Below are 25,872 nucleotides of genomic sequence, written 5' to 3'. Positions count from 1 at the left end.
ACACCCTTGCCAACACCTGTTGTTTCTTGTGTTGTTAATTTTAGCCATTCTGACAGGTATGAGGTGGTATCTCATTGTAGTTTTGATTTGTATTTCCCTGATAATGAATGATATTGAGCACCTTTTCATGTGTCTGTTGGCCATCTGGATGTCTTTGGAAAGTGTCTATTCATGCCTTCTGCTCATTTTTTAATTATTTGTTTTTTGGGAGTTGAGTTTTATAAGTTCTTTATAGATTTTGGACACTAACCCTTTATCTGATATGTCATTTGCAAATAACTTCTCCCATTCTGTAGGCTGTCTTTGGCTTTGTTGATTGTTTCCTTCGGTGTGCAGAAGCTTTTTATCTTGATAAAGTCCCAACAGTTTATTTTTGCTTTTGTTTCCCTTGCCTCAGAAAACATATCCAGAAAGAAGTTGCTACAGCTTTTTTTTTTAATGTTTTATTTATATTTGAGAGTGCAAGCACAGAAGGGCAGAGAGGGAGGAGGATCTGAAGCGGGCTCTGTGCTGACAGCAGTGGGCTCAATGTAGAGCTTGAACTCATAAACAATGAGATCATGACCCAAGCCAAAGTCGGACACTCAACCAACTGAGCCACCCAGGTGCCCCACTACAGCTGATTTCAGAGGTTACTGCCTGTGTTCTCCTCTAGGATTTCTATGGTTTCATGTCTCACATTTAGGTCTTTAATCCATTTTGAATTTATTTTTGTATATGGTATAAGAAAGTAGTCCAGTTCCATTCTTTTGCATGTTGCTGTCCAGTTTTCCCAGCACCATTTTTTGAAGATACTGTCTTTTTCCCATTTAGATATTCTTTCCTGTTTTGTCAAAGATTATTTGACCATATAATTATGGATTTATGGATCTGGATTTTCTATTCTGTCCCATTAATCTATGTGTCTATTTTTGTGCCAGTCCCATACTGTTTTGATTGCTACAGCTTTGTAATATAAATACCCTACAACCCAGCAAGTGCACTACTATTTACCCAAAGAATAAAAAAAAATGCTAATTCAAAGGGATACATATACCCTGATATTTATAGCAGCCTTATCTACAACAGCCAAACCATGGAAAGAGCCCACGAGTCTATCAACTGATGAATGGATAAAGAAGATTTGGCATATAAGTGCAATGGAATATCACCCAGCAATAAAAAAGAATGCAATCTTGCCATGTGTAACAATGTGGTTAGAGTCAGAGAGTATTATGCTAAGCAAAATAAGTCAGTCAGAGAAAAACAAACACCATATGATTTCACTCATGTGTGGAATTTAAGAAAAAAAACAAATGAGGAAAGGGGAAAGAGAAATAGAGGCAGGCCAGGAAAGAGACTCAACTATAGAGGACAAACTGATGGTTACCAAAGGACAAACTGATGGTTACCATAAGGAGTGCCCTTGTTATGATGAGAATCAGGTGTTGTATGGAAGTACTGAATCACTAAATTGTATACCTGAAACTAATATTACACTGTGTTAATTAACTGGAATTTAAATAAAAACAAACAAAAAACACTAAAGAAGTATGGATCCACAGTAAAGCTCTTGAACAACTTAATATCAAAACAAACAAACATAAAGCTGATTAAAATACAGGCAGAGGACTTGAGTAGACCTTTTTTCAAAGAAGAAACAGTGCTCAAAATCATCATCACTGAAATGCAAATCAAAACCACAATGAGCTCTCTCCTCACACCTATCAGATTGTCTATTTTCAAACAGACAAAAAAATAACAAGCATTACCAAAAATGTGGAGGAAAGGGAACCTTCATGCACTGCTGGTGGGAATGTAAGTTGGTACTACCACTGTGGAAAACAGTATGGACGTTCCTCTAAAATTAAAAGCAGAACTACCAATGATCCAGGAATTCCACTTCTGGTATTTATCCAAAGAAAATGAAAATACCAATTCAAAGAGATATATACACCTCTATGTTCATTATTTATAATTGCCAAGGGAAGTAACCTAAGTGACCGTCAACTGATAAATGGACAAAACAGATGTGGTATATATACAATGGAATATTACTCAGCCATAAAAGAGAGTAAAATCTTGCCATTTTTGACAACATAAATAGACGACATGGAGGGTATTAAGCTAAGTGAAATAAGTCAGAGAAAAACAAATATAGTGTCATTTGTATTTCAATCGAAGAAACACAACATGGGGTGCCTGGGTGGCTCAGTCAGCTGAGTATCTAACTTTGGCTCAGGTCATGATCTCATGGTTCATGGTTTCGAGCCCCACGTTGGGCTTTGTACTGATGGCTCAGAGCCCGGAGCCTGCTTTGGATTCTGTGTCTCCCTCTCTCTCTGCCCCTCCTCCACTCATGTGCTATCTCTGTCTCTCTCAAAAATAAACATTAAAAAATTTTTAAAAACACAACAAATGTACAATCAAAACAAAACAGAAACAGACTCATACATACAGAAAACAAACTGTGGGTTACCAGAGCAGGGAGGGGTTTGGGCATGAGTGAAAGAAATGAAGAGGATTAAGAGGTATCAGCTCCCAGTTATAAAATGAATAGGTCATGGAATGTAAAGTACAGCACAGGGAATACAGTCAATACTATTATAATAATTTTCTATGGTGACGGTAATAGACTTATTGTGGGGATGACTTTATAATGCATAAAAATATCACATCATTATGCTGTACATCTGAAACTAACAGAACATTCTATGCCAATTATACTTCTTTTTTTAAATGTTTATTTATTTATGTCGAGAGACAAAGAGTGAGTGACCAGGGGAGGGGCAGAGAGAGAAAAAGAGAGAGAATCCAAAGCAGGCTGCATGCTGTCAGCACAGAGCCTGATGTGGGACTCAAATCCACAAACCATAAGATCATGACCTGAGCTGAAATCAAGAGTCAGAAGCTCTACCAACTGAGCTATCCAGGTGGCCCCAATTATACTTCTATAAACAGAAAGTATTAGAATCGTCAAAAACATTGGCCTTATCAGATTCCAACAATCTCAACTCTGATAACCACTAGACAGAAACTGTCAAATCACCTTTTCTTCAGCACAAGCTCTCCATTTGGTGATTTCTGGCAAGTTACCTAAAACATGTTTCTCAAATTCTAGGAACTACAAGATGGTAAATCCACTCTAGGCCTCAAAATTATTCAAAGACTATATTACATGATCACTTTCTACCTCATTGGATCACCTTATCTTCCAAGAGGGAAATTTCATCTAATACACTTAAGAAAAAAGTTAGATGCTAAGCAGTTTGAGTAATTTACTGCTAAATGAGCAACATATTCTAACACCTTATTGCTGATATTTTTATATTGGGCTTGTTTCCTGTTATACCACTAAACTTAATTATTAACTAAAAGAGTTTTTTTTTTTAATTCCTCAGATTTTTCTACACAACCACATCATTATGGAATAGAAATACATTTACAACTTTTCCTCTTCTTCCTCTTCTTCTCCTCCTCCTTCTCATAATCTTCATGCCTTATATTTTTTCTCACTATTTCATGTTAGTGGTTTTTTTTTTTTAATGTTTGTGTGTTTGTGTGTGTGTGTGTGTGTGTGTGTGAGAGAGAGAGAGAGAGAGAGAGAGAGAGAGAGAGAGGATCCTAAGTGACATGGGGCTCAATCTCATGAACCTAGATCATGACCTGAGTTGAAATCAAGAGTCATACGCTTAACTGACTAAGCTACCCTGGTGCTGCTCATGCTTGTATTTTTATATACCATATGTCTATGCTGCTTTCACTTTTACATACCAGCAGCAAGCAATTGTAATATAAAACACAATTCTAACTGCAACAAGTTTAACAAAAAAGCAAGAATTCTACATTGTAAACTCTTAATATTGCTAAGAGAAATTAAGGATGACTTAAAAATTTGGAGAGAAACAACATGTTCCTTCACTATAAGTCTCAATGTTAATATGTCAGTAGTTGCCAAATTGGTCCACAGATGGAATGCAATCCCAATCAGAATACCAACAGACGCTCTTAGAAACTGGAAAGCTTATTATAACATTTATGTGAAAATGTAAAGAAGCAAGGATCACTAAAGCAATTTTGAAACAAAAGAACGAAGTTAGAAAACATATTTCTTGACTTCAAGGTTTACTATAAAGCTAGAGTAATAAAGACAGTATGGTGCTAGCATAAGGATGGAAAATAGATAAATAAGACAAAATAGAAGGCCAGAAACAGACCTACATTTACATGGCCATTTAATTTTTAATAAAAGCATCAAAGCAATTCAATGGGAAAAGGAAAGTCTTTTAAACAAATTGAGCTAGAATGACTGAATATCCAGATGGATAAAATGGACTTAAACATTATACACAAGTATTAAATTGAGAGAGATAAAATAGTCAACATAAATTTTAAAACTATAATGCTTCTAGAAGAAAACATGAGAATATCTTCATGAAGTGGGAGGAGGCAAAAGTTTCTGATAGAAGATACAAAGGTGATAACCATAAATAAAAAATTTAATACATTAAACTTCATAAATAACTTCTGCTCATCAAGATGTACATCAAAAAAATGAATAGGCAAGCCAGACTGGCAGAAATATTTGTCAAAAATATCTAACAAAGTGTATGTTATATACAGAGAGAATATAGAGAATATACAATGAATGCCTATAAATCAATAATAAAAAGACAAATAATCTGAAAATGTAACCAAAAGATTGAGCAGGTATGTATCTCATGATATGAATGCCCAATGATTATATGAAAAGCACTTAACATCTTTAGTCATCATGGAAGTGCAAATTAAATCTACAATGAGATACCACTTTATATTCATTACAATGGCTAAAAGTCAAAGATAAAAACAACAGCTGGCAAAGACATGGAGGAACTAGAACTCTCATACATTGTTAGTAGGAATGTAAAAAGCACAACACCTTAGATAAAGATCTGGTGGTTTCTAACAATATCAATCATATACCTAGCTCATAAGCCATCAATTTTACTGCTATATATTTATCCAGAGATACGAAGACATTTGCCCACAAAAAAGACCTAAGGACATTCACAACTTTAGTTATCAAAGCCAAAACCTGGAAATATCTCAGGAGTTCATAAACAGAACACTGCTAAACTAACTGTGGCATATTCATAAGCTGGAATACACCTCAGCAATAAAAAGAAATAGGTTATAATACATGAAGCTACATGAATTATTCTCAGAAACACTAGGGTGTGTGAAAGAAGCCTTACATAAAAGAGTATATACTGTATAATTATAATTGTATGAAGTGCTTGAATAAACAAAACTAATCTAGGGTGAAAAAATCAGAAAAGTGGTTGCCCCTGGGAGTTGGGTTGGGGAGAACAGTAAACATTTACTTGGAAGGGGTATGAAGGAAATTTCTAGGATGATGGTGGTGATCTAATCTTGATGTGTAGTTGGGTTACACAGGTGTATACATTTGTCAAAATTCATCAAATGACATACAAGTTTTTGTACTTTCACAGAATGTAAAGTTTACCTAAAAAAAACAAACACATAATGAATTCTAGTTAATGATATAAATGCTGAACCATTTAGGAATGGAGTGCGTTCCTATCTGCAACTTACTTTGAAATGCATCAAAACAATAAGATGGGTTAATAAGCAGATTGCAGTATGGATAGATACATGATAAAGCAAAAATTGGCCAAATGTTAATTGTAGAATATACGTATATTGTCCAATTCTTTTAACTTTGCTATGTGTTGAATTTTTTTATAATAAAATGCTAGCCAAGAAAATAAGGTAATATAAAGATATTAAAAAAATTTTTCATGTTTATTTATATTTGAGAGAGAGAGACACACAGCGTGAGTGGGGGAGGAGCAGAGAGAGAGGGAGACACAGAATCCAAAGCAGGCTCTGGACTCTGAGCTGTCAGCACAGAGCCCGATGCGGGCTCGAACTCACAGACCGCGAGATCGTGACCTGAGCCGAAGTCAGAAAACCGACTGAGCCACCCAGGCGCCCCTATAAAGATATTTTTAGATAATCACAATTTGTGAGAATTTGTACACTTCAGACATATACTAAAAGAAATTTTAAAGAAAGTTTTTCAGGCTGAAGAAAAATAATACTAGATAAAAACCTGATTCAAACAAAGGAATAAAGAGCTCAGGATATGGCAAATACATGGTTAAATGTAAAATAATTTTTCCTTATTTCTTAAGGTCTTTAAAGAAATCATTTAACGCAAAACATAATAATATAAAACCAGATTTATAACACATGTAAAAGTACATACAAATTGCACAATGAATGACAATAATACCAAAGGATAGGAGAAGGGTGAGCACAAGTTTATTGTCTAAGATTCCTACCTTGTATGTGAATTGCCATAATATTAATTAATTCATGGAACATGGATAAATAAAAAATGCATATTGTAATCTCTACCACAATCACATATGTTTATTATATATACAAAAACAAACACAAAATTAAACAAAAAACCCTGTGAGTCTCTGATTCCAAGTGCTTATTTAATTGTAGTTCTTTCATATATTGACACCTTATAACTTATCAACTTCGGAGTTTCTGCTTTTCAAACATTTCTCAGTAGGAAACTGTACTGATTAAATTCATTATTATTTCATCCCTTTTTTGTGTCTTACAAGTATAGACTACAGGATAAAATTGAAAAAGTTCCCTTACAGTGCAACTCCCAAACACAGATTTCCCGAGTTAGCTTGCTAGAGTGTTCTCTTCTCACTTGCTGAAGGAATTGATTTAATAGTAGGCAAAACAATGAGTAAATGAAAAAAACACTGTAACAGTTGGCCATTGAGGTTACACACAGGTGATTTCTTTTAAATAGAAAGTTTTCATAGGTGCAAATGATTTCCAACACAGATGACTCCTACCATTCTCAGATCATTCTGCTATTTAAAAAACAATTAGTCTTGGGGCGCCTGGGTGGCTTGGTCGGTTAAGCGTCTGACTTCGGCTCAGGTCATGATCTCACGGTCCGTGAGTTCGAGCCCCACGTCGGGCTCTGTGCTGACAGCTCAGAGCCTGGAGCCTGTTTCAGATTCTGTATCTCCCTTTCTCTCTGCCCCTCCCCTGTTCATGCTCTGTCTCTCTCTGTCTCAAAAATAAATAAATGTTAAAAAACAATTAGTCTTTCAAAAGTATATAATTTCTTTTCTTGCTGGTAAAATTAGGGTATTCAGATATTTCACCTTTTCTTTTCAATATGTTAAAATAAGTGAATGATTCTCAGAATGTAAATACCTAGTACTTTCCATTCCTTTTCACAATGATCCTATCCATTTAAAGCAAAGCATAGAAGAAATATATCTTCCTCTACCAATAATTTAACCTCTTATGTCAGATAATTGCAAATAAGCTGTCCATTGGCTAAATTTAGATTACCAATTTGTTTTGTTTGGATCATGATGTTTAAATTTTTTTTAATGTTTATTTATTTTGAGAGAGAGAGAGAGAGAGAAAGAGAGTGTGTGTGTGCCAGCAGGAAGAGGGGCAGAGAAAGAGGGAGAGAAAGAATCCCAAGAAGGCTCTGTGTACTCCGACGTGGGGCTTGAACTCACGAATTGTGAGATCATGACCTGAGCCGAAATCAAGAGCTGGACACTTAACTGACTGAGCCACCCAGGTGCCTGAATGTTTAAAATTTTTTAAATTACTTGGAAATGTTTAAAAATTCAGAGATTTCACATAAGATTTGGAAATTATGAGTTCCTTTGAAAATTTGAAAGAGATGGTATAATAGGACATTTTCTCACATGGCAACAACAGCCGCGGCTGAATATTAGCTGCCTCTTTTCAGTGTGTTACCTGCTTTCCAGTTTAACCCAGTTTCAGCCCAGTACACTTCACTCACTTAAATTACCTACTTGGACTCAAAGAGTTTGTAATTTGTTACATAGATTCCTCATCCCCAAACCCGTCTCCCTTCTCTCTCCAGAGCTTACTAATCTTGCCTCCCTCTCTCTCCCTGTCTCTCAATACAGTTCATCTAATATACCACAAAAACTTTCAACTGAGGATGCAAAAAAGTGTCTCTAATGGAAAATAACAGTTCAGCATTCAGTATCAACATATTTACATGTTCTCTGATCATTATTTTTATATATGGACACACCCAATAGGATTTTTTTTTAAAAATAAATACAGGGTTCATTTTACTCTTGACTATTAGGCTAGAAAATAGCATAAAGTTTGAATTTAAACTTTATTAAATTTTGACTATTTTTTCTGAATATAACTGGCAACTTGAGTGACTCAGAAATATTTCTTTCATCAAGAAAACAGGTTAAACATGTTTATAATTGTTGACAGGATTAACATTGCTTAATTACTTCTTTCTTTAGAAATTGAGGTATAATCAATAAAATAAAATGAAGATTTAAGTGAGGAGGAATAAACTTCAATATTTACCTGTGTAAAGAATATAGTAGGCAGGATCCTCCCAAGATTCTTGTCACTAGTATGGGTAGTACTGTGAAGGGGCTTGGCAGATGGAATTAGACCGCTAATTAGTTAACACTAAAATAAAGACAGTACCTTCAATTATCTAGGTGGATCTAATGCAATCATAGAAGCCCTTAAAAGTAGAAGAGGAAAGCAGAAGAGTCTATCAAAGAGAATGGCAGGAGACAAGACAGGAGAGGTCAGAGATTCAAAGCATCAGGATTAGACCTGTTGTAACAAACTCTGAAGATGGAAGAAATGGGGCCACGAGCCAGGGAATGTTGTTGGTTGCCTCTAAAAGCTAAGAACAATTCCTGGCCAACAGTCAGTATGGAAATGGGTATCTCAGTCCAACAACTTTTTAGAACTAAATTCTACCAACAAATGGAGTAAGCCTGGAAACGAATTCTCCCCTAGTGTCTCCAAAGGAAATATAGCCCTGCTGACACCTTGGTTTGGCTTTATTAGACCTGAAACAGGGGCTCTTGGGTAGCTCAGTCGGTTAAGCATCTGACTCTTGATTACAGTGCAGGACATGATCTCATGGTTCATGGGATCAAGCCCCATGTGGGCCTCTGCACTGACAGCACGGAGTCTGCTTGTGATTCTCTCTCTCCCACTCTCTGCCCCTCTCCTGTTTGTGCACTTACTCATGTGCTCTCTCTCTCACTCTCTCAAAATAATGTTTACTTATTTTGTAATAAGTAAACATTAAGGAAAAAATTTAAAGGGGAGCCTGGGTGGCTCAGTCGGTTAAGCGTCCGACTTCGGCTCAGGTCATGATCTCACAGTTTGTGAGTTCAGGCCCTGCGTCGGGCTCTGTGCTGACAGCTCAGAGCCTGGAGCCTGCTTCGGATTCTGTGTGTGTCTCTCTCTCTGCCCCTCCCCAACTCATGCTCTGTCTCCCTCTCTCTCTCAAAAATAAATAAATGTTAAAAAAAAATTAAAAGAAAAAGACCTGAAGCAGAAAAACCAGCCAAGTCCAATAGACTCCTTACCTACAGAACTGTAAGAAAATAAACTTGTGTGTGTTTAAGCTGCTATATTTGTGTCAATATGTTACAACAGCAATAGAAAGCTAGTACATCACTGATGGATGAAAAAAAAAAAGTCTTTACACAAACCAGACTGAACAAGATCAGCAACTATTAGTTTACAAAGTCATAACATAACATACGTCATGACTTGCTGCAAGTGGCTATAAAATCTGCTTTAATACCTCTTCAAAAAAGAATCGCATCAGTCTCTTTGTGCATTCCCCCCAAAGTGCCTGTTTTCCTGACTGGCCTATTGTGGGATTCTGGGAATTGTGCTTTTGGAAATGTTCTAACTGATAAGAGTGTTTTGACCATTTGAGGCCCTGAACCACTCAAGTTTGTCTAGATAGTTTTTACAAACAGTATGATTTATATGGAACACCTGCTTTCCTTCTGGAGGTCGAGAGCATCAGTAACTGCAGTCAATCACACAGGTACTATGTGCCTTTGTGACCAAACCCTAATTATTCTCCACTTCTAGACTCAGACAAGCTTCTCTAATGGGCAACACGTGGCACATGTCACAATTTTTTTGCTAGAAGAATTAAGTACATGCTCTACAACTCTTCCAGGAGAGGACTCTGGAAAGCTTGTGGCTGCTTTCCTCCATTCTTTGACCCTTTATTTTTCCTTTACTAGCATTGTTTTGTCTCCTTTTGCTGTAATGAAGTGAGTATACTGTAACCACTGAGTATATGACTTCTGAGTCCTGTGAGTGCTTCCAGTGAGTCACTGAAGCTGGGGGTGGTCTTGGTGACCCTGACACACCACAGTTCCCACCATCTCAGCCGCAATGACTAATATAAAAAAGAACACCATATAACACTTCCTAGAAGACTAAAAAATTTTCTCCAATATTTTCCCAATAACCAAACTGAAGTAGGCAGAATTTTAATATGGTTGCCAAGATCCCTGCTCCTTGACTTATACCCTGCATGATCCCCAGGGCTACGAATATGATGGATTTTACGCCCATGATCAAGCCGTGAGTGATATGGCACAATTGACTTTAAGAAAGGGAGAAAGGGAGATTGTTTGGTTGAGCCTCACCTTATCACATGAGTCCTTGAAATCTGGATGTAGAGGTTAGAGACAGAGGAACTAAGAAAAATTCCAGGCATGAGTGGGATATGATTAGGGAGATTCTCCATTTTTGGCTTCAGAGATGCAGAGGGCCATATGACCAGGAGTGCAAATGCCTTCCAGAGGCTGAGAGCAGCCCTTGGTTGATAGTAATCAAGAAAATAGAAACATCAGTCCTACCATGGGAAGGAACTGGATTCTGCCAACACCCTAAAATGAGTTTAGAAGTAGATTCTTCCCCAGAACTGCGAGGAAGGAAATGAACAATTTGTGTACTCATTCTATTTTAAAAAAAAAATATTTCCAAGAAAATAATTTTAAAAATCACCAAGATAACGTTTGAATCAGACTCACCAAAACTCATTTGTGTGGGAAAGAAAATTATGGCACATGATTAAAAGAAAGATAATAGGAAAATATAATTCAAACTGCATGACTAAACAAAAACATAGTTCATTAAATTGTTCATTTACAACAATTTAACTATATGGAAACTCTTATGCTAACAATTTTAGAGGCAGAAAAATTAAAAAAATACAGTATAGATGTCAAAAAATATATGGTTAGTTAGGGAAGGCAAATCATAGCTTGCTTAATTCTATAATTGTAGGCAAACAACTATAAGCTAAAAGGGAAAAGGCACCTTACAACTGGAGAGATACAATGTGATAAAGAAATTTGGAGTAGGGAAATAAAATATTTGCTTTGGTTCAGTGGTATGGCATATAGAGAGAAGTAAGTAACTTAAAGAAGTGCTATACATTGTGCCAAAGATTGGAGATACACTTTTGGACAAAAAGACACCTCAGTCTTCATGTTGTATTTCATTTCTCTGGCACTCCATCTCCTCAACTATATATCAGTAACAATAAAAATTACTTGCATAATTTAGCCACTATTTGGAAATAATATAGAGAGTTTGATTGAAGTCAGATCCTATGCCTACAAAACACTCCCCCCGCCACACACAAAAGTGGAGAGCCAACAAATGTCTCTAAGCAGGGAATTAATATTAAAAATATTAATATGGCAGCAGACAATACTAATGGAGGATATTAAAGACTAATGCAGGAAGACCAGTTAGGAGAATGTTGTAATGCAATAATCAAGCAGTTTGTTAATGAGGCCTGAACTAAAGAATGTAAAAAACAGTAGAGATGTGAGAAACACCACCAAGGTTATATTAATGATACTTGACGGCTAACAGGATTTAGGGTACAAGAGAGGGAGAAGCACAGGATAGCTGCAAGATTCCCAGCATAAGTGAAGAGCATCTTTTGGCATTATTTCCCATCCTTACACAAAACAAGTACAATAGAAAGAAAAATATACATCAGTTATATAAATCCCTAAGTTATTTGACTACATGGTAATAATTTCAAAAGCATTTTGAAACTAGGGACCTTGAAGGGAAGGAAAAAAAAAAAAGTATGAGAGCCTTAACTTCCACTATCAGGTTATTTTTTTCTAAAATAAGACAATATACTATCCATTTCTGAAGACTATGACCTGTGCTCATTATCCATCATGGACTGCACTCTAGAACGTGTCCAAAATTCTTTGGGGGTATCTAATTCAGTGAGTAGGCAACCTTTTAATAGGGGCAAATAAAACTTACTCATCCGAGTAAGTCAGATCATGTTTTCCATCAAGCTAGTGAACAGCTGCAGACATTGCCTGCTTCCCATCAAAGTCTCCATGTATAACCATGTATAACCTCTGCTATGCTGATGGTTCTCTGGTAAATTTTCAAAACCATAACCCTAAAAACATATGACAAACATTTTATTAAAGAAACATGCTTGCACTACTCACCCCGCCTTCACTTGCAAATTTAAGGACAATGCAGAAACTTTGCTCCAAGTGCCAAAACTCTGCTGAATATCTCTCAACTATACTCGCTGACACTGTTACAGATGAAGCAAAAGTACATGCCCTGAAGAACATGAACACAAAAGGGAAATACTTTCCAAATAGCAGCTAGACTTAAAAGGCAAACCATTTCCTCATGCTTGCTTTAATAGGAATGATGAAGGTATGTCTCTCTTTTTAACATTCTTGGAAAATATTTCAGAAAGGAGTTGAGATTTAAATTTCCCCACTTTTCAGTATCTTGAATCTGGCTTCAGGGTAGCAATTAAATAGATTCACAGGCACCGAATATGAGATGACTTCAAACAAACATTCCAAATGCTGTACTTTGTTTCTTGAAACCTACTGGTTATAGGAGTTTAATTGAATTCCATGCCTTTATGTTTCCAACAAATAATTTTTATCATTTAACTGAAACTGGAGAGAAATATTGGCAGATTGAACCCTGGCACAAGTAACATATAAAAGCCACTGAGGAGAGCAGCATTCTCCAAAAATTAATTCCTCATATTCAAGCTCAAATAAACTATACAGAAAATGGTGAGTTTTCTCTTTCAAACCATATCAGCAAACTATCTGTACAAATAACATTAATTTATAAGAGACTGACTTGACAACACCTCCAGGTCATAGCGCAAAATTATTATTTTCTGTTTGGATAACACAAATTCTCAAAAGAGTTTTAGGGCCATTAAGAATGATTAAAAAAAAAAAAGATGCTTGGTTTTCCAGTGGGATCTGAGGCCTTAAAATAGTCTTAAGTTATAATATACTTATTTTTTCTTTTCTTTTCTTCTCTTTTTAAAAAGTATTTTGGTGTTTTGTGTTATTTTATTTTTAAAGTTTATTTATTTTGAGAGAGAGAGAGACAGTGAGTATGAGCAGCAGAGGGGCAAAGAGAGACAAAGAATCCCAAGCAGGCTCCGCACTGTCACCACAGACCTAATGTGGGGCTTGATCTCATGAACCCTGAGATCATGACCTGAGCTGAAATCAAGAGTTGGACACTTAATCAACTGAGCCACCCAGGTGCCACTGTCTTTTTTATTTTAGAGAGAGAGAGTGAGAGAGTGTGTGCGTGAGCAGGGGAGAGAGGCAGAGAGAGGAGAAGAGAATCTCAAGGAAGCTCTGCGCTGAGCACAGAGCCTGAAGCTGGGCTAGATCCCATGTCCCTGGGATCATGACCTGAGCTGAAATCAAGAATTGGACACTCATCCTAGTGAGCCACCCAGGTGCCCCAAGTTATAATATATTTGTAATATGAATTACTACTATAATGTTTTAGTATAGTATCACTTAGTTCAATGATATTAAATGTGTTATGAAAAAAGTGAGTCAACTGACAAAAGACATGTCTCTAAGTTTCTAGTTTTCACTCCCCTATCCCCCATTTCACCAATTTTACAAGAGTTAAATTTTTATTCAAAATATAAACCCAGTAAGATATATGGCTTGGATGATGTTTAAGTTTAGACAATGACCTACAAATAACTACCAGACAACTGGCAGCTCACAGTTCTGCAACAGTTAGAGACAGATGGACAAGTAAAAATCCTGGGTCTCAAATTGCAAGCCCATCTAAATAGATTTCCTGTTTACTTTGCATCAGCCTTTCTTACAGGTGCAGGGTGCTTACTTTTGGCAGTAGGGGAAATTTATATGATTTATAAGCCATAAGGACATCTTCTCACTTTCCATAAACAGGTTACAGAATTAATTAAAATTGCAATACAGCAACTCTGCACATGAAATCTGCTGTTATTGGAGACTAATGTAATCCAAATATGTGGAAAGTCAAATAGTTTTCAACAAAGCTAATTTAGATGGATGGATCAGATAACAACTTGGAACTGAACCTGAAAGAATCATGTCTACTCAAAGGCAGTAAGTGCTGAATGTTTTACTCCAAAATGAATGAGGAAAATACTGAATTTTAGTCTGTTACCAGAATGATTAGAACATAGTACTTTAGTTACAAAACTGTTTAAATATATCTTACTTGAAGAAATTGCAAAGATCCATAAAAACTACTATATATTCTACTTTACATAAGTGAAAATGACTATTAGAAATGTAAATGAGGGGCGCCTGGGTGGCTCAGTTGGTTAAGTGTCCAACTTCAGCTCAGGTCATGATCTCGCAGTTGGTGAGCTTGTGAATTCAAGCCTGGCATCCAGCTCTGTGCTGATTCTGTGTCTCCCTCTCTCTCTCTGCCCCTTTCCTGCTCGCGCTCTGTCTCTCTCTCAAAAATAAATAAACATTAAAAAAAAAAAAAGAAATGGTATGAGAAACAGCATGAAATCTGCATAAATGCTATTCATGTTTATCTACTCAAAGAATATGCCTCTATCTGTAACATTTTATCCTCATGAAGACATACAAAGGCATTGAAGAAAGGTGGCTTCTTTACACCTTTGTACTGTTAAAACTCCTAGTGTTCAGTGCTATCAGATTTGTCTCTAAAACAATGATAAAAGCTGATGAGTATAGAAAAGTAAAACTTTCCACAAGTTAATGGATTTAATCTTATTGGCAAAGTAATATCAATTATATCTTTTTACAGTACAATTGAAAGTAAAAAAAAGAAAAAAAAAACAGTGAAAGGACAGAGCAGGAGGTAAAATGAAATTTATCTAAGGCACCAGCTTCTCTTTTCTGTCTTAGACTTTTTAGTAAGTAAAGGAATAACAAGTAGGAACAGAGAAAGAAAATTCAATATCAGAAGAACAGTCTACAGTTACTACTACCCTGATGACCAGAGAATTAATCTAGTTGTAGCTTACAGGGTCCTCCAGAATGACTGGGAGCATAAGCCCATGGATAACATCAATTTTCAGAATGTAGATCAATTATGATCTTAATAACTTTCTTCATGTCCATGAAGACCTTGGTCCACCTTTAGTACTTTGATTCCCTTAATACTCTACCTTCTCTTCATGGTATAAACTCTTCCTTTTTCCTGTCTCATGTAGCCTAAATGAATACTGAATAATTTTAAGAAATTAATTTTTAAGTTATTTTTCAGTTAATGTTACTGTTGGTTTAGCATTTCCCTCCTGTTTTTTTTTTATTACATGTATGATCTCTAAGACTTCTATGACAGCCAGCTTCTAAGAAGATGCCCAAGGATCGATCCTTGATGTTTAAGATTCATATTCTTATGTAGTCCCCTCCCATACTGAATAGAATGGCTGACTTCTGTATTCAATTGACTATTTCAGAAATGATGGTGTGTGGTTCCTGAGGCTAGGTCATAAAAGGAATAGAAACTTAGAGAAGTCAACCCCATACTGTAAGGATAGACAAACACCAGTGGAAAGGTCCTCAAAATAAAGAAGAATTAAAGTCTACTGTCAACAACTGGCACCAAATGAGTGAGTTACCTTAGAAACAGATCATCTAGCCTGTCAACCTTTCAGATGATTATAGCTCCAGTTTATATATGGACTGCAACCAACCTCATGAGATCCTGAGTTAAACCATCTAGCTAATTCATTCCTGAATTCTTGACCCTGAGAAATTATATGAAAGGATAAAAGTTTATTGTTTTTAAACCACTAAGTGTTGAGGTACTGGTTAAGCAGCAACAACTAATTCACACTATTTCTTCTTACAGAAACAAAGAAATACAAACAGGTATGCCATTGGATCAAGCACCTTCATTAACAACATAATATTGTTGCTATATAAGAGATTTAGAATTCAAGCCAAGTAAATAATGGAACAAGTTTTTGTTTTGTTTTGTTTTTTATAAATGAGGCATAATTTACATAGTTGAGATGCACACATCTGAAGTGTATATTCCAGTGAACTTTAAGTTTTGCAAGAAAATGCACCACATAAGTAATACCTTGATCAAGATGTAAAAAATTTCCATTACTCCAGATAGTTTCCTTGTCAAGGCTATTTTGAATCAGTTCCTACATTGTCCCTTCTCCCAACCAGAGTTGAGTACTGTTTTTATATCTATCACCATAAGTTCTGATCATTCTAGAACTGGCTTCTTTTGCTCAGCATATTTTTAAGGCTCATCATGTTGTATGTAGCAATAGTTCATTCCTTTTTATTTTTGATTAAAATAACATGATTCATTCTTCCATTGATGGACACTTCAGTTCTTCCCAGTCAGGGGCTACTATGAATAATGTTTCTGGGAACATTGTTGTGCAGATATTTTAGTGAATATGTATTTCTCCTTTCTCTTGGTTAAATACCAAAGCGGGGCTAGGATTAGAGTGAGGTAAATGAGGTACCTTGGAGACAACAGTTAAGAAGGTCCTCTACCAAGGAGTGGAATTGCTGAATCATAAAACTTTTGTTTCTATAACAATTTGCCTTTTAAAATATAGCACTGAAATTTTACACTTAGATTTGTCATGAAATCTACCATTTAAATAAAGGGCATTGGTAGGTTATTATATTAGCATAAGAAAAAATGAATATACTTCCAAAGGCAGTAGATCAATATATTACTATCAAACAATACATATTAAATAAAATATAAAGTTAAGAATAATTTCCCCTAGAATGATCCCTAGATCAACGAAAACTCCTTGTTTTATCGATAAGAAATATGATTAAAAGAATTGTCCAAGGCTGCCCAGCTAGTTAGTGGCTTTTTCATCATACATAATGCATTGTACATCATTATACAAAGTTAACCCAGGCTCAGTTATATATTTCCTAGCTAAAGACATGGCTACAATTAGTTTTAATCTTTATACAAATTTAACCCAAGCATATTTAAAATAAAGTGTTGTTTTGGTTTTTTTTTTTCATAAAGATGTGACTACAATTTGTTTTCAATTTTGATGTCAACTATTTTCACAGAGAATACTTTTTAACATCAGTGGCTATAAATTAAAGGATAATTTAAACTGGCAAACAGAATAAGATGTTCTTAAAAACACAAAATCAAAGACTATGACATGTAAAAATCATAATTATAAAAACATATTCATTAAATAAGGCTAAGCTACTTCTAAATATATACAAAAGTCACTTTTAGTACCTATGGTCAGATTAGACTCTTCCAAAGAAGTAAGGCAATGGTATACTTGGTATGTGCATTCTTTCATTCTAGAGAACACTTAAAATCAAATCATTTAAAGGATCAAGGAAAGTATTTTATTCAATTTATTTGTTATACTTTTATTAAATAACTACCATCTAGCAAGATACACATTTTTTTCTCCCTTGAAAAAAATTTGTTTCATCTAGGATATAGCAGTGATTTAAAAGTATTAATCAAGAATAAGAATATTTCTTCAAAAGAGGATGGATAATTACAATCCTACAAAGACTTACGGCAAACCTTTTTCATTGGCTTAGTACAACTTTAAAGTAATATTTCCCATGATTTTAAGATAATTTCAGAAAAATGTGTGAAGAAATTCATTTAGTAGTATATTTGTAATAATATATATACCAAGAAATATACATTTCTTGCCAGAAATGTCTGAGACAGAAAGTAACTACTGAACCACTGAATTAATGTAATTTAACCTGTATCATTAGATTCCACCCAAGCTATGATTATTCTCTCTCCATTCAACATGGTCTTTCCTTAACACAACTTACTATGTCCCTAGGAATACCAGTTAGAAGTTACCAAGTACTACTCATAGGAAAATACTCTTAATCTCACCTACAGAAATGCTTAGTACTGAAAACATTTCAAATTTTCATATATATCTTTTTTAGGAATTTTTTTGCTAAGCACTCTGGAGAATGCCTAGCTCATAAAAACTGGACACTGGACAATGTCAACATTGAATTTTTGTGAGGCCTGTGAATTAAATTTCCTAAAATAAAATTTACACCTGGATTTTATCATTAAACAAGTAACAAAAGAAATAAAAACTCTGCAGTTTCTAGTTAAAATGCCTTTTTTTTTTTTTTTTTGCCAATTTCTGCTGTTCATTTAATTGTCCTGATATAACACGGTACCTCATGGGTTTCCTCTCTCGAAGCAAGTCTTCTAGACTCCGTTCACAGTGTTCAGCTACCACCACCAGTCTCTCTGAGTAAAACAAAGTAAATCCACTTTATATTTGATTTAAAAAATGTTTAATAACAAAATAATATAGCCCATTAAAAATATTAACTTACAGTGTTAATAGTATTTCAAGAGTTTTTCAAACTCTATATTAACCACATAGTTACCAAGTATATAAAAGAGAATAAATATGCAATAAAACATCACATTAAATAACAATTTCATGTCATCTTGTATTTTTGTCTAGAGTTTCTCCCATGCGCATCAGGAAAAACAGATGGAAAGTTTTACTTTTGGAAGAAAGAAGTGACCCTTCTTCTGACACAGACTAGGAAAAGGAAAATCTTGGATGAAGATATAAAGAAATTTTGAAGTGAAAGGGAAATTGGGAGCTAGGGACAAATTGTCTTGGCAGTCTGGTTCAAACACAAGGTTTTGAAACTGAGTTTAGAAACTTGAGAAAAGCAGAAATGTTCTGAATCATGACTATGAAGAAAGAACAGAAAATTGATGTGGGATTATTTGTAACATCATGGGGCCTGCTAAGATTAAGTAATAATATAAAATTTTGGTGGGCACAATCAATATTATGATGTAATTTTTATTTTCCAACAGATTAAGAATACGATAGCACAGTTCTGAGGGTCAATCTATATATATATTTTTTTCATCACTTATCCCTAATGACTAACACATTGTCTGACACATTTTTTTTTTAAATGAATGAATGTAAGAGGAGTGAGAGAAAAGTACAACTGGTTTTACAAGTGGTTGGGAACTTCTAAAGTTATTTCAAGAGAGATCAAGGGTTTAAAAGAAATTGGGGTTCTGTGACTATGCAAAATGGGTTAGATAAGGAAGAAGGTTAACAAAAAATATAGATGGCAGACTAGGATGAAACAAAGAAGTAAGAGCACAAACAGATTGAGAATAGTGACCACTGCAAAGAGGTTTGATGAAAATGAAAAGTAGTTAAGGTAGAAAAAATGAAATAGCAGATGGGAAAGGAGAATTTCAGAACAGGAGATCTAGCATGAGGAACAACTCTCAGTAACAACCGGTTCAAAATATGGGCTTGCATGTGGGAGTAGAGATGAAGGACAACGGTATACAGGCAGTCATGTGAGGTATGAGGGCAGTATATCACAGGGGTCAAGTTTCAGAAGCTGAAGCTGTCGGAAGTGGTGGCATTATACAGAATGATCAGAAACAGAAAAACTACAAATGTTCTATATGAAAGCCATCACTGTCAGATGAAAGACTCCAAGTGATCTAAATAGGGACTTACAGAAAATTAAATTTAAAAGAACATTTAATGAGGGGGAGAAAAAGAAAAAGAGAATGATAAAGAAAAACAGTTCAGTCAAAAAAGTAAGCAAAGTTGAACCTGAAGCAACTTAGTACAACTATGAAATTCTAAGAGGAAAAAACAAATCATACTATCAGAAAAACCAAATGGGAAGCTGCTGCATTCCTTTGCTTTCATCTGACAACATTTTGTCATTTTTCCTAACACCTACCCAGCTGCCTGTCCTCAGTCTCCTCTGTACAGTGGCACCTGTTCTACCCTAACTGAAATGCTTCCAGTTCCTCCACCTTTGATTCTGGATCTTCATACTGTGTTTTCTCATTTACTCCCAGGGCTAAAAAATTGGCAAGTTTTATTTCAAGTCCAGAACTCCTTTCTGCATTGCAGACTTTTATAATTTCTCACTTTAACACAAGTCACCTCAAACTTGACAGAACTCAAATTGAGCTTATCCTTTGCTTCCTAAGTCTCTTCCCTTGAGTGCTATCAGAAAACTAGTAACACCATCCTGCCTGCTGCTTCGGCTAGAAACTTAGGAGTAATCTCCCTTTCTCAAATCCAAACAAAAAGCCCTGCTATTTCTATCTCCCAAATATTTCCAGGGTCCATGGTTTGCTCCATCCACCACAATGTGGGTCCAAGCCAGCATCCTCTCATTCGATCATTGCAATAATCTCTTAATTGATCTCACGTTAATTCTTCTTACCCTCCATCATATTTTCATACTAAAGTCTAAGTGATAAAATAATAATAAATCTGAATATATAACTCCCTCTCTACCTTCATCTTTTGTTACTTTGGCTCATCAACTTGTAGTTGTGCTGGCCTTCTCGCCCCCATCTTGAAGTACTAGCCTGAAATGATCTTCCCCATTTCTTCTCCCAGCTAACTCCTATCAAGAAACATAGTAGTTAAGAGCACAAACTCATCTGTTTAAGCTCAAATCCCAGGCTTACTACTCATTGGCTCTGTGACCTTGGAGAAATTTGCTACTCTCTCTCTGTGCCACAGTTATGTCTTCTATAAAATGAGGAAAAAAAACAGCACCTACCTCATAGAGTTGTTAGGTTGAAATAAGTTAATACATAATAAGGGTCAAGAATAGTGCCTGGCACATAGCAATCACTATCTAAATGCTAGCTATTGTTGTTGTTATTATTATTATTATTATTATTATTATTATTATTTGTTGCTTAGTTAAATGTGACTTCCTTAAGGAACACTTTTCTGGTGCCCCCAGATCAATTTGCTCCTCCTATAATATAATCAATTCTACACTGTACTTTAGTAGCACTTATTTCAACTCTAAGAATCTGTATACATTTTCATTGATTGTCTTTGTCCTCCACTAGATAATATGCTTCATGATGGCAGGAATGTTGGTCTTGTTCAAAATGTGTCATCAGTGTCTAAAACTGGTACCTCAAGGGGTGCCTGGGTGGCTCGGTTGGTTAAGCATCTGACTTCGGCTTAGGTCATGATCTCACTGCTCGTGAGTTTGAGCTCCGTGTTGAGCTCTGCGTCAGGCTGTGTGCTGACAGCCTGGAGGATGGAGCCTGTTTCAGATTTGGTGTCTCCCTCTCTCTCTGCCCCTCCCCTGCTCACACTCTGTCTCTCTCTCCTTCAAAAATAAATAAACATAAAAAAAAAAAAAACTTGCATGGCACCTCAAACATGCAAGTATCTAATACAAAACTATTTGTTAAATAAATTAACTTCAGCAAAGGCATGATGTAGCCATTAGAAATGAGAGTCTTATATGATACTCATTATCTAAATAGAGATCTGTCCTGTGTAGAAAATTATATGCCTTTGTTGTAAACTAGGCATAATAATGTCTCAATAGTGCTGATTTCAAATATAAAACAAAAACAACAGAATTTATTAAAACATGCATGTTCCATTAATTTATAATTTTAAGTTGGCTATCCATAAGTCTCCATATCCATGAGATATTTCCAAAGTGTTGGCACTAGATTAAAATTTGTCTGGCTTAAAATAATTTAGAAAAAAAAAATTGCTGGGCTTCTTCTGGAAACTCCTTCAAAATATCATAAACCAGAGTTGCCAAAGCTTCAGGATTCTATGGAACTTTAAACCATTACTTTAATACAGCAAAGACATAATCCTTGGCAGAATATCAAAGTTTCTCCCAGAGGTAATGGAATATACACCAAAACAATGTTTCCAATATGAACCAGTTTTTTCAAGAAATCATTAGAGAGTCTTCATCCTGAAACTCTGGACCACTGTTTGAAAATAACTTCTGTTTGTTATAAAAACAATATAGTTTCACAGAATAAAATATGACAAAAATATCTGGGAATAGTAATGTGCCAAATATAAGTCAGCAATGTAGTGGCATTATTTATAAAAAACAAATGTGACACTAAGATGAACTTTAAAGAGCAAAACATACAAGAACTGTGAAATAATCTTTCTTCTAACAAATATTTGATGAATGCCAAGTATCACTGCAGTGTAACTACAGCCTGAACTGTATGTTTCCAGTCAATGCTAAGAAACTGAAAAGAGTACAATATTCAGCAAGAAAGATAATGCAGGAGTTGAATCAGAAGAGACTAAAAGAAATATCTAAATAAATTCTTTTTTTACTTAAGAGGAAAAAAGGTGAATTGTGAGTATGTTAGTATGAAAGGTTATCAGAATATAGTTACTACATCATTCTTTTGTGATTCACAGTAAAAACTGAGACTAGCTCATCACTTTTTAAATATAATATCTAAATAAATATTTATGTGACAAAACTGATGAATAAAATTCTGTGTTTAAAACCCAGTATTGTTACAAGGTCATTGTGATGATCAGTTTTATGAGTCAACATGACTAGGCTATAGTTTTCAGTTATCCAAACATTAATCTAGGTGTTACTGTAAAAGTATATTGTTATAAATGATCAAGATCTATAATCACTTCACTTTAAATACGGAAGATTATCCCGGATAATCTGGGTGATTCTAATTCAATCAGTTGTAAAGGCCTTAAGAGCAGGATTGAGGCTTTTCTGAAAACAAATTCTGCTCATGGACTGCAGCTTCAGCTCTTGTCCAAGAGCTCAGCTTGTCCTTCTTGATAGCCTGCCCTATGATTGGATGATTGGATTTCAAACTACTCAATCCTCACAGTCACATAAGCCAGTTCCTAGCAATTAATCTCTTAAAATGAATATTCTGCAGGTTCTAGTTCTCTCATGGAACTCTGAACGGGTAGAGACACTTAGGTTGAAATGTATATTCAGCTAAAAATATGGAACAAATTATCTTAGAGGTCCTTAACAATTCTATTATTCTCTACCTGAATTTCAACTCTTAGTTAAAATAATTTTGTTTTTTATTTCATTAGCAATCACCAAAAGATTTCTGGGCAAATTAATACCAAATAAAATGATTACCATTACCATTTATAATCCTCACTCTGTTTCTAAACCCTGTTGAAATTTCAAGTTCAAAAGAAAAAGATTAAATTTGTTAACTTAAATTTTTTCATGGTTTTTGGTTTTTTTGTCTTTTAAAGATACTTTGCTCAACTTTTCTATTAATAAATCAAATAAAATGTCCACGATTTTTGAGATTCAATACTTCATCTTGAGTTAGCAAGAAACTAACATCATCTCGAATCAGTTTTGAATGATCTATACAAAACAGTGAAAGCCTGACTTGTGAGCTAACCCACCATGTGAAAACGTAATGTTACAAAAACAGACCACATGTCACACGTAACTCCAAGTATGAATGGGAAGGTGGGAGGATTAACCATAAAAAGATGTGAGATAGCTGCAAAGCAAGAACAAAATAAAAGGGGGAAAGAGAACCAAAATCAAAATTCTTTGAGGAGACAGTTAAGTGGAGTCCAAACCAAAATCATGTGGTGTTACATCAAGAAGTATGTGTTGTACACCAAGGAGATTGCTGAATGGAACCTTTTCAAATTTTTCAAACTAAATGTAACTGAAATCATAGGAATGCTTTGGAACAAACAGACCTTTATACAATACTTACTTTAATTTAGTTATTTACTCTTTATGCATACAATTTTTCAGGACAATGGACATTGCCAATATAAACAAGATAATGAAATTCCCTAACTTTTTGACAATCAATGATATTTTCGTTCCAGGCAGTCAAACTTAAAACACACGACTACTTTACATATCCAAGACCTATGTTACCCTAGAAAAGGAGCTGCTGAGATAGGAGCAGGCAAGCAGGGTAAGCATAGTAACCAGAAATATGGTGGATGGGCCTAAGGCAACTGCCCAGATTGTTGAGCTAGCTTCAGTAGTGACAAAGTCTAACAGTGCTAAAGAGATCAGTTTCTATTTGACACTGATAACCAAAAATAAAGGTCTTGTGCAAAGTAAGCAATAGTGTTCCCCAGAGGGGTTATATCATAAGGTTTTCCCAAGTTCAGTGTTTACAGGGGCTCATTTAGGTAAAGGGAAGAAAACAAAGAGTGTAAGAAATATCTAAGATTATTGAGTCAATTATCCTGAGTAAAGAAAGTCTAGGGAGAACTGGATAGAACCAAGACTCCAATCATACGAAGTGATGCTCCAAACAGGCTTCTTTCTGGACATAGTGGAAAGAAGTAAAAGGCACTTTAGGATACAAGAATGAAGAAGTCCTAAGAACTAGATAGCAAGAGTTTGGGAAGACAAGCATACTTCAAAATTGCAGATGAAAAACAGCAACATTAATTATGGTCACCAGTCATGAATGATAGTGAGAATCTACTATATTGCCAAGCTTTGCTTGGAGTAGTTTTGAAACTGGATCAATGTTAACAATTGGAAATTCTTTAGAATTTTTAATTAGATTGGTAGTGGTGGGAAGAAGTGTTTGAGGCACTGAGGGATTGATAATATCTATCAGCTCTTTGTTGATATAAAAAGCCCCAAATAATTCCTATAATTTTTAAACATTTGGTTAATGCCATCGAAGCCATTCATCAAATAAAAACTTTAGCAAAAAAAAAAAAAATTTTTTTTTAAACAATAACAAACTTGCCAAAAGTTCCTTTCTAGACTTTTGGCAAATGGCTAGCGCTATCTATAAGGTGTACTATAGGTATAGTTACCACTCCTCTTCATGATTATATTTAAGCCAATTACAAAAAGCACCCCTCCTTTCAGAATGAACTAGAGAATCAGATTTCAGTTCCTCCTTATTGCATCAGCCAGAAGGTTTTGTGCAAAACTCTATACGGTGGCTCTGAATGTGCGTGTCTAGATTGGCAAATAATGTGATAGGGCACACCTATCACAGGTCAAATCAACTTTGGAGGCTGCTGCCTACATTAGAACTTCTCCAGATTGTCTTTAAATAAACAAGAAAAATTCTCTCCATGTAGTCAATACTTCGCACAAGTGCTTTTAAATCCTTTCTTTACATTATGATTCCTTTTTGAGATCAGATTAAAACTATGGACTCATTAACCAGAAAATGCTTGTACATACGCATACACACACACAAATTGAGTGTTAAGTTTAATTTAGTTAGATGTTCACTCACAGAAAAATTGGGACAAGAATTTACAGAGGTTTCTGCTTAGAGATTAACACAAAAAAAGAACAATAAAGCAAATTTAGCTAGGTATATCGAGAATACTGGCCATTACAACATAACATAGGATATCTCATATCCCCATACCAAAGAAGATTCTATACTAGTGTCTTCATATATCACCTGAACATACAATATATTGCATGAATATTATACAGTTCGCAATTGATCATTTTTCCAGATTTAAGTAAAAATTTAGAAATTATTTTGTTTGAAGCGGTTAAATTTTCATCTTTGCCTTGACCTACAAGAAGTCTACCAAAAAATTTATAGTTAATGTGAAGAAACTATTTATTAATATTACTAATTTAATATCTTACTCTGTTTCCTTTCTCCCCATCTTGATTATATATTTTCTTTCATGAGCAAACTGTACATATGATATGTGTATATATATGTATATATCATATATATGTACGCATATAGTATATATGTATGTATATGTATATACATACATACAATATATACTATGTATATACATATATACATGTATATACATATAATATATAACATATAACATAAAATATAGTATATAAAACATATAATACA

The 25,872-nt window shown here is 34.9% G+C and overlaps 1 protein-coding gene across 7 annotated transcripts in view; it reads right to left on the bottom strand.

Annotated features, from left to right (window-relative positions):
- Positions 1 to 25,872, bottom strand: part of TBCK (TBC1 domain containing kinase) — a 228,105-nt gene that overhangs the window by 186,940 nt on the left and 15,293 nt on the right. For 6 of the 7 annotated variants that reach the window (XM_045056031.1, XM_023252881.2, XM_023252880.2 and 3 more), the window contains one exon: positions 18,384 to 18,456. In XM_045056031.1, coding sequence (XP_044911966.1) covers positions 18,384 to 18,456 — 73 coding nt within the window. Of the gene's footprint in view, positions 1 to 12,377; positions 12,499 to 18,383; positions 18,457 to 25,872 lie in introns of those variants that run through there. The other variant, XM_023252883.2, reaches the window with a different exon arrangement.

This window comes from Felis catus, chromosome B1 (genome assembly GCF_018350175.1).
Source record: "Felis catus isolate Fca126 chromosome B1, F.catus_Fca126_mat1.0, whole genome shotgun sequence".
Taxonomy (NCBI): Eukaryota; Metazoa; Chordata; class Mammalia; order Carnivora; family Felidae; genus Felis; species Felis catus.
The sequence above is the reverse complement of the archived record's forward strand: the minus strand, read 5'-3'. Positions and strand labels throughout refer to the sequence as shown.